This window comes from Ostrinia nubilalis, chromosome 25 (assembly GCF_963855985.1).
Source record: "Ostrinia nubilalis chromosome 25, ilOstNubi1.1, whole genome shotgun sequence".
NCBI classification, from domain to species: Eukaryota; Metazoa; Arthropoda; class Insecta; order Lepidoptera; family Crambidae; genus Ostrinia; species Ostrinia nubilalis.
The window spans coordinates 3,808,831-3,824,637 of record NC_087112.1 but is presented as its reverse complement, the minus strand read 5'-3'; the positions used below and the strand labels follow the sequence as shown (position 1 = coordinate 3,824,637).

At 41.5% G+C, this 15,807-nt stretch overlaps 1 protein-coding gene across 1 annotated transcript; it reads right to left on the bottom strand.

Annotated features, from left to right (window-relative positions):
- Positions 1-5,487: 5,487 nt before the first annotated feature.
- LOC135084225 (WASH complex subunit 3) lies at positions 5,488-15,550 on the bottom strand. The gene is made up of 2 exons (XM_063978960.1): positions 15,312-15,550; positions 5,488-7,705 (listed from the first exon to the last, which is right to left on the bottom strand). The coding sequence occupies exon 2, from the start codon at positions 7,658-7,660 to the stop codon at positions 6,572-6,574; it is 1,089 nt and encodes a 362-aa protein (XP_063835030.1). The 5' UTR covers positions 7,661-7,705; positions 15,312-15,550; the 3' UTR covers positions 5,488-6,571.
- Between the last annotated feature and the right edge of the window lie 257 nt (positions 15,551-15,807).

The following is a 15,807-nucleotide window of genomic DNA, read 5'->3' as shown; positions in this document are numbered from 1 at the left end:
TTTTTCTAAGACACAAAAACCCTGAAGGAATAAATCTTAACTATTTTTTTATGCAAGTAAAAATACAATACAACAAACAAAAGAAAAGATATATTCATTTTTAATTTAAAATGGACGTTTTTAATTATTACTTTCAAGGAATTACTTTTAATAATAGTGTCCGAGGTATACAAATATTTATTCGTTAAATAACTCGTGAGAGAAGACTGCGTGATCGGTTTAAAAATAACCTACCTAGTGTATTTTTAACTGCGATATTGCTGAGGTGATGCGAATTCTTTCATAAAAATAGCAGGTGAATCTCTTTTTAACCGGGTCAAGACAGAAATACATCTGATGCGTTTACCTGTGCTAGTTCTTCATTGTGCTAGCTCTGTGGTTAGGGCTGCCACACGTCCGGGTTTGCTCGGACATGTCCGGAATTTTGAACTTCCATTTCGTGACCGGATCATGATAAAATACATCTGATGCGTTTGCCTGCGCTAGTTCTTCACTTCATAGTGATAGCTTTATCCTTAGGGCTGCCACACGTCCGGATTTGCTCGGACATGGCTGTTTCTCTTTCATTAGTGGGTCATGCAGAATCAGTTATACATGGGTCATAGATCACTTACACTTGTCTTGACTTAAATCAATCCGTATTTATGAAGTTAAGGTTCAGCTTATCAGCTTTTTCAGTCTTTTTAAAATGTTTATTTAAATGATTATTTGTGATGTAATATCTGTGTAAGACTGTCAAGGCCTCAGTTGGATAACTCTTGGACATTACAGGAAACGGATTATGATATTGAAGATACTTGTAATCTGTTTGTAACCGATTAACGTTTAATTGACTCGATTACTTACAAGAATCGATAACTACTTCTATACTACGGATAAATTAAGTCGATAAAAATATTATCTGTTCACAGACAGGTACTTACATAATTATGTAAAACTTTGTTGTGACTGGTTTATAGACTGAGGAATAGAGAGCTCTGTTTTGTAAAAAATATTATCAGTTTTTTGCTGTGCCTACTTATGTAGTTCCTAATGGAGCCCTTTACAGTCCACTGCTGGACTATGAGCTTCCTCCACTATAGTGGAGGGTTTTCCATAATCCCCACACTAGGCAGGCAGGTTGGAGATCGCATTTTAAAAGATTGATGTTTGTTCTGTTTGAAGTGTAGTCCCTAAGTCGCCTCTTACGACACCCGCGCGCCGCGGGAAGAATTGGTGACAAATGTATTCTACTCTGCCGTCACCACACGGCTTAGTAATGGATACTAGATTTTTATTTCAGATTCTGGCAACCCTATGGTTAACCAATTTGGTTTATAAGTTTAGCCGCACAGTCATTAGGGTATTTTAAAGAGTGTCCTACCTAACTAACAACTTTGTCAACGTTCAGACTATAATAGAATATTACGGCACTTTTTCCACTGCTGCAACTTCTGTGTAGCCAGGATCTACAGCTTGACCGCCAATAAAAACCCAACCAATGAAGGTCAAGTTTGTCCCGGTCGAAAGTTAAACTGTTATGAACGATCTGCCACGAAAACTACAATGAAAGAGTGTCCGTTACCATACAAAATGCATTATGTTTATGATTTTAATCCTATATTTAGAGAGATATTATAGATAGACAGTCTTGAGTATAAGTTTTTAAGAGCAAGCTTGATTTCAGTCAAATTCACCTACATAAAACATACTGATCTGCCACTTCACGGCAGATGTGGGCATTGTGTGTGATAAAAGATGTAGGCACTTTCTTAACAACCGTTAGGTGGACCAGACTACTAAGAAAAAATGGTCAAGAGTGAGTTGGACTTACGCCTAAGGGGTCAGTATACATTTCGTTTCCTCCGCTGCGACTCTGCCCTGGATCTACAGTATGATTTTGATCGTCAATAAAAACCCAACTAAAGAAGGCAAAAAGTCAAATTAGCAAGCAAGTTTAACAACTTGATAGAACTATCATCATCGATCATCATATCAGCCACAGAACGTCTACGGCTGAACATAGGCCTCCCCCAATGATTTCCGTAATAATCGGTTGGTAAAGCCTGGTCCGTGAGCACGTTGAATCCCGTCCAATGACCCCAAGCTACCCATCCTTATCGCTCGCGCGTAATTATATCAGGCCTGGCTCACTCCGCGCGGTACATCCGATAATTACCTACAGCGAAGCGCCCCGCCGGCGGGTATTATATCAGTCGAGTGTCACGCGCGCGCCCGTCAGGACGCTGGCGTGCGTTGTAGTATGATTATAATTCTATGATCGAAGTATTATTTAAAAATGGACATAAAGAGAAAGAAATATTGTGCGGCGTTCGGGTGTTTAAATTCGAAAAGAAATCTACCGGATTTATCTTTTTTTTTCGCTTCCCAAAGATGCTGCAAGGTATGTTGGCCATGTAGGTAATCAATAATTCTTAGGATAGTATAGGAACCTAACCTACTATGACTACTGCTCAGAATGCGTTCGTTCGTTTCAGCCAAATGACGTCCACTGCTGGACAAAGGCCTCTCCCAAGGTTTTCCATAATGAATGCATACTTACCTACATACGTACCTCATTACAAATAAGTAGATTAATTATTTTTTCACTAGACAGCAACCCTAACAGTGTAAGAAGAGTTCAGAGGCACGCGATAGAAAGAGACAAAACTTGTAGGTGAATAAAATTGTAGGTACGTAGTGCTGTGCGAGCTGAATTCCACTGTATCGCGTCGTAGCAAGACTCGCATTTATTTAAATCGTCTTGCGGAGTAATCCTTCTGTACCTGTACTATTACTTATTCTGTGATTATATTGCTGTCGCGACTGTGCGACGCGCGCCCGCAGTGAGTGTGCGAGCGCGACAGCAACATAATTACGTGCGAGCGACAAGGATGGGCAGCTTGGGGTCATTGGACGGGATTCTACGTGCTCACGAAACAGGCTTTAGCGGCCTGCATACAGCTCCTATAAACAGGGTGACTTTGCAATCAGTATCCAAATTGTACGGTCGCGGGAAGAGCCTGGATGCAGTAGCGGCGTAAGGGGGGGGCGGTGGGGGCGGTCCGCCCCGGGTGCCAAGCATCAGGGGGTGACACAAGTCGCGCAGATTAGTACTCACTGGCACATTTGCATGGCAAATCTGCGGTACGGGGGGGGGGGGGGGGGGGGGGGTACGATTGTCTTTCAATCTTGGAATCGGTAGGTAACCCCAAAATCCTGGGGGGTACCAAGGGGTGCCTTAGGAATTGTGACGGGGGGGGGGGGGGTGATCGCCCCGGGTGCCAGCCCATGCTACGCCGCCACTGCCTGGATGCGGGCAGCGCAGGACCGGTCGTTAAGGAAATCCTTGAGCAGGGTAGGTACTCATCTAGCCGTGTAACATGTATGTATCAGATACTGTATCAAGTGAATATGTACTCACTTGGCACGAGCCTGCTGCTCGCGCGTGGTTCGCAGGGAGATAGCAGCGACCCGCCGAGTGGCGGTATCACTGCGAGCACAAAGGCGATGACCATGGACGAACCGTACTCATTTGAAGGTTGGATACGTTACATGCTAGGTTACGTGCTACATGACAGGTGAGTACCCTGATTTGGGGGAGGCCTTTGTCCAGCAGTGCACGTCATTTGGCTGAAACGAACGAACGAACGTGGTGATGGTGTTAAGATATTCTACATGCTACAAAGAGACGTTACTTCAAGCTAAATATTGTGGTATCTTGTATAGTTACTAGAATTTTGCAACAAACATGCCTATTTTAAAGTCTGATGTACTGCCGATAAATATTATGTGATCCCATAATCTCATACGTGCATTCGATAAGTGGGTGAATCATTCACACCTTGCAGATAATAATCTGATTATCATGTCTAGAATTATTGTTCTACATTTTCCGAGCTCGGTTAGTAATAATCGCCTGATTTTGAATCTACACGTGTAGGTATTAGACCGTATTATTTATTTCAATAGTTTACTTCTTTTAGCTAAGGTTGAAGACAAGTATATATGTTACGGTTAATGTGATAAATTGAAAACTATTAATAATAACCGGTTATTATGAATAATTACCGACAGTCGCGGTAAAAGTGATAAATTAATCACATTTAACAGTGATTATTTAATAATTCAACCTTAATACTAACAAATTTCTTAAAAGAGAACAACATCTTGTGTACGTGCTCGTGTACAGCCAAACTTTTGAACGTTTTGATATCATATATTAATATAATTTGGCATAATGAGTTTGGAATGTTTCTTGCATAATATTACTTTTTCATGATGCCTATAACATAATGTTTTGATTTAAAGTGAAAAATAGGTTAAGGTGTTTAGTTTTATACACACATAAATGACCTCATATTAATCACATTAACCAAATCATGCGGTAATTATTCATAATAACCGGCGATTATTCATAATTTTCACATTTATCACTTTGACCGTAACATATACACATCAGCCTTCCCAAATCCGTCTGGCCTGCCTGGAGAGTGCAGGCCAAATCCTCCATTTCATCATCATCATCATTTCTGCCATAGGAATCCTCCATGCCTGTGGTAAATTGGAGAGGTTCGTGCTCCTTCAGTGGAGACTTCTACCTGATGATTCTTCTTTAGCACGATAAGTTAGGTTTTCTCATTTGCAAAATGTTCATTGGTATGAAGTATACATAAAGTTGTATTTATCTCTACCTATGAATATTTAACTGTATCGACTCAGTAGTTCTGGGTTCGATCTTAAATGGTACTCACTCTGTACTACTACTACTAAGCAATTGTTCTTATTTTGGTTAGTACATCATCATCATCATTATCATCTCAGCCATTTGGACGTCCACTGCTGAACATAGGCCTTCCCCAATGCTTTCCATGTTACCCGGTTGGTAGCCGCCTGCGTCCAGCGCTTTCCTGCTACCCTTATGATGTCGTCGGTAGGTACACCTTGTGGGTGGACGTCCCACACTGCGTTTTCCGGTACGCAGCCTCCACTCCAAAACCTTGCTGCCCCATCGGTCGTCAGTTCTGCTTACTATGTGCTCGTTATGTGGCTAGTACAGTCGACAGCATATCAGAATATCTTTGTTCTTACATAGTAAGGTTTTCTACTTGAAGTATGCCACAGTGTTTAGGTTTAGGTGCCATCGTTTGTATAATAATTTCAGGCTTGGTGCCATGGATGCACGTTGAGCTATTGGGCAAATTGAGCCATATATCTGACGCGGCTGATTAAGTTTGACACCAGGTTTGTCACCAGCCCACTCTATGAAAGTTGTGTTTTTAGGTCTGATTTTTTTTAATTCTGAGTGAGATTTTTTAAAATTCTGAGTGAGTAGGAAAATGTGTACCTATTCAGAAACTAAGTTCACTTTAGTGTAATTTTAATATTCAGATTTCAGATACTTTTTATTAATAAAAAGTTTACTTGTTTAAAAGATTAAGTAGATACTGTGATATCTTAGTTACTAAAGTGAACTTAGTTGAAGGGAATCGGGAAATAAAATTCATGTTTAATTGTAATGTACACAATTTATTCATATCGTATAGTGTTTCTTATACAAAGATAATAAATTGTAAAATCCTCATTCTCGGTCCGAATAATAAATAAATACTTAGTTAAACTCCCTTCAGTCCTATCACATGCCCTTTAGGGGTGTCAAGGAGTTACTTAAATACTTCCGAACTAGCCTTCTTAGGATTCAATACATTTAAACGCCCGCTGTGCATTGGCGCGCTTACTATGTGCACAGGTCACTAAGTGACACGCGCTCAGAACTTCTAGCTAGCGCGCTGAGAGCTCGCCGATACACAGCGAAGACTGACTTATTTACATGGTATCCATTCAATGAAATCGCCATCTTTTATAATAAATGTACAAAAATATTCCTTTAGGTAGCTATTTATAGGTAGGTATGTATTGTCAAAGGCACTGGTATCTTATCCTGATTATTAGTCAATAAAATCTGCGTTACATGTTCAACTATGCGATTTCAAGTTTAAAAGGACCTATCCTTACTTTTTTTGGTTTGGAACTTAACGGGCAATCTGATCGAGAAATACTATACATTAATTTTTATAAATAATCTATGTTGGACTTATGTTTACTTACAGCGAGCTTAATCTAAACTTATAAGAACGTAGTCTTTAGCCATCGATTTTCACTAACGAGTCTTCGAATAGATGAAACAGATCTACTTGCTTACTTATACATATACATACATAGCTCATCACTAAAAATGCATTTTTTTAAATCTATCACTGAGTAGACAAGTTTTATCTGCTCGAAAAGTCTTTAAACCGAACGAAATTAGTCTCATATCAAACAGGGTCCGTCTGCCATCTTCTACCCTACAACATCGACCACATACAACTACTAGGAAGGATTACAATAGGCGTTGCGACTTAGCCGCTTACAGCTGCACAATATGTTACAATATTATCTTCTCTTTACAACGTGGTAACTCTACTGGGAGGGGTAGGAGACAGTTTGTACGAACAAGATCGGCACGTCATCAATCCGCGGCGGGCGCGGGGCGCGGCGTGCGGGGGGCGCGGGTGCGCTGTCGGCTGACTCCGGGCGCCGGCGCGGCCGCTCAGTGCTCGTGCGCGCGCGCCTTGTTCTGGTGCATCATGTTCTTCAGCGTCGCCACCTCCGTCGCCAGCCGCGCCAGCTCCGCCTTCAAATGTGCATCGTCCTCCTCCACCATCCTGTCATCAGGTCGCTGCGGCCTGTATTCAGCGCCCAGGGAGATACCAGAGTCCCGCTCGTCGCTGGACCCCTCACCGTCCCAGGACGGCGACGACCGAGGCCCGGGCTCCTGCTTGATGTGTTGGAGCGAGAGGAGGGCGCTGGCGACGTCCTTGTCGCCGAGATGGGACTTGTGGCGCAGCTTGAGGGGCAGGCAGTTGTTTTCGGGCGCGTACTGCTCGGCCGTCTCGTCGCCGGAGCCGGAGAGGGAGGACAGCTCGTAGGGCGAGGGAGCGCGCCGCGAGCGGGACAGGTTGAGCACCGAACCAGGAGGCTCATAGTGCGCTGGATGAGGGTAGTACGCCTCGGGTGCGGGCAGCCTTTCAGGGTAGGGTTCAGGTGCTCGTTGCGGCGGAGGGGAAGGAGGTGACGCCGGTGGTGGCGGCGGCGGGGGCGGCGCAGGCGGGAACAGCGCATTGCTGGAGAGTTTACTCCTCTTTGTGACGCATAGGACCTGGTCGCACGTGGGCAGGGTAGCCAACACCTGGTCGATGCTGATCAGGGTCTCGCCGCAAATGCCGTACTTCTCCTTGATGGCATCGAGCTGGGCTTTGAGAACGTGGTTCTCCTTGGAGAGCTCGACGACGCGTTGTTCGAGGACCATGTCGTTGAAGCGACGCTTTTCGCGGGAGCGCTTGGCGGCTTCATTGTTCCGCCGGCGGCGGTCCCAGTAGCCGTCATCTTTCTTGTTGTCGGGGATGAACTCGCGCTGTTTGCGCTGGCCGAAGAACTCCTTGCGCTTGGAGAAGTCAAAGTTGTAGTCCGGGTCGTTGGGGCCCCCGTTCATGGGCGGTTGGTCCATGGGAAAGTGCGGGGAGACGGACAGGCGGCCGCGGGGGGGCGGCGGCGCGCGGGAGGGGGCGGGCGCGGGCCCGAGCGGGGCTCCGCCGGCGCCCAGCAGCTGCTGCTGGCTCAGGATGAACTCGGCGACCATGTTGCGGCGGACGACTCCGGGTCCGCACGACTCTTCACCGTGGTTCTGTAACAACGAAACGTAACATTAGCGTTACAGAAAAACGCAACGGTTGCAGTTGTCTAAATGATGTCGCGATTACAAAACGAGACGGTTGCAAAAACGCTGGCGCAACATCCCGCTGCAGCGCAGTGCTGCAAGCACGTGGATAACCTTTGTGAAACCATATTGCCACATTTAACGCTTTTTACTCCCTTCATGTTTGCCAAACTCATTAATAAATATTTCCTAACCTTTAGCAGTTACACAAATCCAATTTTAAGGTTACACCGGATTTCTTCCGTTACAAAAGTAACTTCCTATTAGTAAGTTAGCGCTTGGCTGCTCACTTAAATAATTATTTGCAATCGAAGGATGTTACTGGTAGTTCAACATTTTATTGTTATAAGTTTGGTATTTGGACTACTGGTGCTAGCATTTGTAAATATTAACAATCGTACTAGTTAACAATCCACATAGTTTCAGAGCTGGTATTTCGCAACGAGCTCACGTGGAACCTAACGTGGTGCCTGACGTGCTGAACCATCAGATTGACGTTAGCAACATTTAATTCGATTGCCAATCGATAGATTTAAACTATGTCGTTAACCTCAGTTACGTAAGTTGTCTTCGTTAATTGGCAATGGTTAAGTAAAGTTGTGTTAATTCAGCTAGCAATTACAGGTTGTGTCAAACAACGGCAGGAAGTTGGAAGCGAAAAGCATCGAAATCAAGTCGTTATCCGCGAAAAAACAATGGAAGAATCACTAATAAAGCGGCCATTGTTGCAGCGATAACCGATTCGAATGCACTTTTTCTTAATTTTTTTTAAACAATGTCAGCACTGGCCAGTCACTAGTGCATAAAAAAAGCGATCACGTTCCTCTACACGCGGTGCGCATGCGAACAACGTGAGAGTTCTTTCTAAATTTGAGTTTATACTTTTAAGATCAGATTTGCATTTATTTTTGGTCGTTAAACCGCCATAGACAAACGTGACCGGCCAAATTATACGAGATTATTCACGAATACCTCGATATGAAATTCGAAGGAGGTATTTAGGAGGCTGTGACGATTTTTAAATTGTTTTTCGGTTTCGCATTGTAAATATTTGCGCGCACATTTCCTATTGTGAATTCTAATTTGTGTAGATTTTTTCTTGAGTTCACTTTTTAACCCTTTAATATTCTACTGTCGCTTTCTATAAAAAAAAAAAAAAAACAATCAGTCAATTCCTATTGTTACATGTGAAATTTTCAAACGTGGAACTCTTTGTCTATGGTTCACATGTCAGTTTTCAAATGTGGAACTCTTGGATCCGTCGCCGTGGCCTCTAAACATTTAATTGAAGCCCCACTGACATTTCGCGCGCGCAATTAACCGCGGTTCGAACAGTTAGCGTAACGGGCGCTCCGCCCCACTGACACCGATGCGAGATCGGGTACCGCAACGTGGTAACATGGAAATTCTGGGAAAGGCGCGTAGCGATAAAAAAAGCAAACAATTAATGAGGGCTATCGTTTTTATACTTAACAGTTGGCACCCCTGGCGATTGACAGGACCTTACTCTACAGTTGCGCCATCTTGATGAGTGCAAATGCGATAGTCCTCCTACCACTTTAGCGCTCACCAGTTGGCGCCACTGTCTTCGCTACTAGCAAGTGACAGGACCTTACTCTACAGTGGCGCCAACTGGTGAGCGCTAAAACGATAGCCCTCATTGACTCTAAATATATTCACGTTGAGATGTCATACTAATAAGAAGGTACCAACTTTTCGTTTTTGAGAATCAATAAAGATGAAGTCTTTGTATAAATTATGGAATACGTCATTGAAATAGCATAACAGTTAAATGGACTCCGTTACATTGATATTACCATGATGTACCGTTGCTTATTAACATCTCTTCAAGTATGTTTTTTATGCCATCTTTGTGTGGGTCGACTGATGTTCGATAAAAAATTTTGAGGATTTTCTTGACTGTATAAAAAAATTTCGGTATATGACAGAATTGTTCTTTTTTTTAAAAGCAAAGCGGTTTGCTCATGCTTTGTTTGCAATTGATTAAAAACACCGGTCCGTTACGGTGTGACGCTTCGCGGAACAGACAGTTGAACACCGGTTAATTCGAACGGTTAGCATCAGCGATAACCATAGACAATCTGCTGCATAATTCTTGGAACAAGGAAAACTGATTATTTCTAGGACAATGTTGTAGAAACTAGAGTTGGAAGCTTCAATTAGATTATCATAGAGCAAAGCTCAATATGAGTGAGTCATTACAAACTATTTCTAGCAGACTTGACCCACTCGACGGCCAATGTCGATAGCTAACGGTTGCACAATCACAGCTCTGACGATCGACAGTTATCACTAATCATCGTAGGTACTCTCGCCTACCGTTACCCGAAATCTGGGACCGTACGGTATCCGAAAAACCGTTTTTGACGCTCATCACTTGCGTCCAAAACCCGTAATACTGTTACGAAACAGCTATTAATGTTTCGTCACCGTTTTAGCAGTTAGCTATTTGCCCGTTCAAGGTTGAGATGTGTGTAATCTTTGTAATGGATTAACTGGTTTTTAAGCTCTATTTACTTTCCAATTGATCGGTTTGTTTTAGTAATATTACTGTTATACACATTTGAGTAATATGCCAAACTTTTTGATGGCTTAAACACAATAATTAATAGAACGAGTCGTTTTACTGTCTTCATTAATTGTTATAGTGGTCTAAATAGTGCTCCTTGCAAGACACCATTTCTCAATAGCCGAGAACGCTATTGCATACATTTCAAAACTAAGTATTGCTTAATCGATTCCTAAATTCAGCTCGAAACTAGATTTCGATCACATTGCAACACTCACTCGAGATTTCTCTGTAGCAAATCAATAACAAATTGTATTACGAATAGCATGTGTTGTTCTCACATGTAACGATGTATTTATGTGCATTAATGTGTAACCACACGTGATGGGTCGAGTGCTCGGGCCACGTGTTCAATCCTTGCGACCGGCACTATAATTAGATGCCTTTTTACCATTTCAGATCCACGTGACGTCGCGTAACAATCTGCCTGCCTTATAATCAGAAGCCTTATTAGAGTCCAAATTGCGAGAAACTTGTTCAGAGTTGTTCCAAGTTTCGTGTACCCTTTTAGGCCTGTTTAGGTAACGCTATACTTAGTTATTATTATTAAACATAAGATAACCAAGAATAGAACTGTTTATTGTTGAAAATATAATTTCTGTCTGAATTATATCGTTCTCATAAAATGTAGTAGCTTACGTTACACCTGTTATCAGGTTGCTTGCCATTGACTCATTTTGCTGATAAACGCGTTTGAATAGCACATATTTGAAATGTTACGAATCGTTGTTGAAACACTTCAGATTGGTGATTTACAAAACCGGATTCCCGATTTGTTGATAAAACTAATTATGATTCTTAACAGTATGATAAAAACACGATGATAGTCCTATTACTATGACTATTCTTCCATAGTCATTTAATCCATAAACAAATGATGGTGTGTTTGTTGTATAGGAATTTCAGACTGATATTCCTTCCAGGATTTATTTTACACATCATCAGGATCTTTTTTCGAGTTGTTACAGTCGATCCGTTGATTGACCTTCTCAAAAAGCCACCTGTAGTCTGTGCTATCAGCAGATTCTAGGCTAGACCGTGCGTCCGTGACCTTCGGCTCGTCCTGCAGTCCACGTGCTGGCGTCACGCGGCGGCCCACACGTGCCCCCATCACGTTGGCTTGCGTAACACGCGAGCACGTTCCCCCATCCCCCCCGCCCCTTTATATAACCACAACGTGATCTCGAACGTGAAATTTAATTGACAATCAACGGTAATCGACGTGCCCTTGACCGATTGTTGTCTATTTATACTTAACCCTATCAATTTCTTTATCATTCGCGAGAGATGCAATAATGTCGTCAAGAATGCAAGAAGATAATGCTGTAGGTGATAAAGAGGGATTTCTTTTTGTGCTTGGAATTCTAAAGATTACAGCGAAACGGTCAGATTAGGTCATAGGTTTGCTTCATAGTCTAAAAATACATGTTTTCGTCCATCGGACGTTTGCGGTATTAAACGGAAATGTTTTGAATAGTGTACGTTGTATAATGAAGCTATTTAAATTATCAGCGGGTGTTGAATTTTAAATTCGAAGGCAATCGATGACACCGCGCTGTATGTTAAGCGGTTATGCTTATACCGTTGCAGTTGCAATGCTCTTGACCTTTCTACAAATAGTAATGTATAAGCCGGCGGCCATATTGGAAAAAGTAGAGAAAGTAGTACAGCGGTAACTTTCCACGCACGCCGCCGGCGTTATTCGCGGGAAAAGCAGGCCGGCGCCATCTTTGATTTGACATTTGGCCAGCAAAGGTTTCAGTGGAACAAGTAGTTTAGCTTTAGCCATTCATCTCATAATATATGCGCAGCGACGCGCAGTTTGTCATAACAAGTTTGCCGCCTCGTCACTCTCCACCTGACAGTTGTAGGTTGGCGCCAAATGCTCATTGTCTATGGATTATGTAAAGATGCGAATGTTTTGAAAACTTAGTCGCGCCGGCAAATGTTTTGTCTTAGATGCGTTGACGCGTTCCTTCCTTGTGTAATATTTTGTCTCGGAAGGTTAGCTTGGCTAAGGTCAACATTTCTGGAAGCGTTTCAAGCGTTTTTGCTGTAATTTTTGTATACTTGACCGATTTTTCGCTCGCGTTGAGCGTAAGACCTAATTAACGGGATGCGTTTATTTTGGGGCGGCCTCTATCGGTCGGCGCGATAATGCTTTGGTGTCAAGGTCTCGTTTTGTAACTCCGCGTGGATCAACAAAACGTGTCAAGGCCCTTCCTCTTTCTCTAAGGTTTTCTCTGCATTAAACTGATAAACATGTGTAATCGTTAAACAATGACAGCTCCACTTTGCCGACCTTGCTCCATACCTGCTAATTACGAAATTATTAAGAAACACTTAACCTATTTTGTTTGCTCTAGTTTCAATTTAGCTTGGTTACGTAAAGATATTGTTTTAGTTCTAGGAAGTCTTGGTAAACAGGATTTGCGTCGCATTCCTGCTTGTTTTTAGATTTTTCAGTAAATGACTCATTTGGGATTGCCCAGTTATATTTATGTTATCGCAATAACTGTACCCGTAATTAATATATTTCATATCTGTTTGTCTAGTGTTGGAATTATCGATTGCTATACGAGTATAACCATGAAGATAATCAATATCGATCGGTTTGATGTTGCGTCACACAGTCATATTTGGTTTGGAATTATCTGTCAAAGTACAGTTAGGGCCACGTCGGCCCACTTCCACCCAATTGGTTGAGCACACACGCTGTAAGTAGGTTACAGTAACGCGGGCGAGATAAAAAAAATGGGTCAAGTTATCTTTACTTGTCCTCGATGAAAACGTATTGCGCGTAAACGTTACGTAACGTAGCGTGTGTGTTGTGTTACGAGTAGTATATATACAAAGGATAAGAGCGTAATGCTGTAGAAAATTCTTTGTCTGATCAACAATAGTCCGTTTTTCGAAGTTAAATTCTTGCAGTTGAATTCTACGTTATTGAGCAGGTGCATCTGACTTCATCTTCGTGATCTGCGTGCATCTGAACCAGGGTCACGATGGTAGCGAGAATTCCGCCATGCATGATTCGAAATGCATACGGCCTTATTACCTTCCGGACAGCCTTGAGGCAGTTCCTGTATTGCATCATCTATGCATTTCTTGTGCTTTGTTGAATTTTACGCGGAAGTGGCCTTGGCGGGTAGTTCGATAATGTGGGTAGTTGCAGTCCGTTGCGCAACGCGTTGCGTCATACGTTGACATAGACTGACCTTTGCAGGGCGATCGATTGTGCACGCCCGCTCGGCATTTGTTTTGAACTGTAACGCGGCGTACAGTCGTCAGTTCTTCAGAGTACATTGTGTTGCAAAATAGGACCTTATTACAATTGATGAAGATGCTACAGTTGGGAGATACTTTATAGGATAGGCTGGTGCGCTGTTAAATATTAAAGTTCTTTTATGTGGACTGCGCAGTTCTTAGATTAGTTTAAGGTTTTGGAGAGGTTTAAAGGGCAAATCTTCTAGATATACGGGGCTACGAGAAAAGTTAAGTTTATTAATTTCCTTGGTCCTTGACATTTTTAATTAAGTTTTCAAACCTTCGAAATTATTTTTTCAATAGTAAAGTAGATTTTATTTTTGTCTTCTACTTTTATTTTGTCTATTGCGATTTTAGCTATAAAAATGCAAGCGAAAAAATATTGTTCAGACGTAAAATTATATCATAATTCTGCGAAAACATTTCGTGATATGATAACTTTTTATGTAAGAACAAAGTACAAACGTTCATACTCTTATCAGTCGGAAATTGTTTAAATATCAACAATTCTAAAATTATATCATCTGTTATTTTAATTTGGACAAATAAAAAAAAAACATTTTATTAACTTTAGGAATTTTTAAAAGCAGATTTTAATGCATCGTTTTTGAAAGTTTTTCTAGATTGTCAATTAAAAATTTCTTCCTAATAAATTTTTAAGAAAATATTTTTCTGTTCGTAATGCGAAATTTTTAACTCTACATTTTTAAGTTCGGCAAATATCCATAAATGTCTAGCAGGTGAATAAACTCCAATTTCCAGTAGCGTAGTTTCCGCACATCCGCGGGCGAATGCACGCCGGCGTCGAACCTTGAACCACTTGGAGCTTGAGCAACCGATTGTTTGCGACAGACTGGCCCGTACCAGCCTCTGCTTACGACACGAGCCAATTAAACCGAACCAATATTTCAAATTCAAATTGCGAAGCCCGGACATTCGAAAATTCCAATTTTAAAAACTAAACTTTTTATCGTTTAATGACTGTCTGGCCGAAAATAAAAATGTAATCATCGTGACATAACGCCCGATAAACAATTGCCAACGTATCTGATAATCCTGAACGTAACCGGGTTGTGTCTTTGTTTAAAAATTACAATCTTATCATGAGGGATTTTTTACTGAAACCAATTTATTCGTAAACAACAAAATTCTGCATAAACAAGACGTAAAAGGAAAACAAAGAATTGCGACTTCGAGACGCAACGTGAACATTCATGAAGTTAAACAAATATAATGATGATAGCACGAATTTTTGGCACGAGACTCGAAGACATGAGTAAACACAATTTGATGAAAGAAGTCAATGACATGTGCGAGCGAAAAAACAATTCTTTGAACTGCACAAAGATGGTTCACGATAGGACGACTGATTCAATTAATTCGTCACTATTGAAATTTATTTCCAGCCAGATATTCAGCGGTCAATGGAATCAGAACTTTTGAATTTTAAAAAGAAATGCCTTCGCTATTCCTATTACAAAATTCAAATTAAAATTTTACTATGCGCATTCCAGCATCATGCTATGGGAATCGATTTGAATTTAAATTTATTGTTTTTGCTTTAACTACAATTCTATTTTGATTTTTTTAATTTTTCAAAGTTTTTGCAACCGTCTCATTTCTTACAAGAGAATTTTTCTGCTTTTCATTTTTAATATTTCCATTATTATTTACACACGTGATAGTAAAAAAATCCAAACAATTGTGGATACTTACGAAAATATTTGCGGTGTTTATGTACTCCTTATCCGGAATTATCCAAATAGTGGGTACAATGTCATAATCACTTAATCAAAAAATTCACAATAACCGTTCCAGGTGTAGTTCACAATAGTTTAAGAAATAATAGTTTCACTCCCACTTCACGTGTCGAAATTCACTATCACAATTGAATATCCAATGGTTGGTTGGGCACGTCTGCACGGAGCTAAGGATAGCTTGCGACTGAATTTTGTAGTGGGGTCGACTGACTCGCGGATCGGTGCGCACACACGCGCAGAAACGTCTAGGTGTGAGTGTTTGCTGTTGTGTGCGTGAGTTTAGTGGTGTGAGTAATGTATTTACGTAACTTACCCCGACTTCGTGTAATCACGAGCATATTGACTCAATGTAGCGTCCGATTTTTTAGCTAATTCGCAATTGAGTCATGTGTTTGTCGCTTTGTGTTCCCCGAATGATATTGATTGATAACAGCTTTTTTGATGGCGCAATG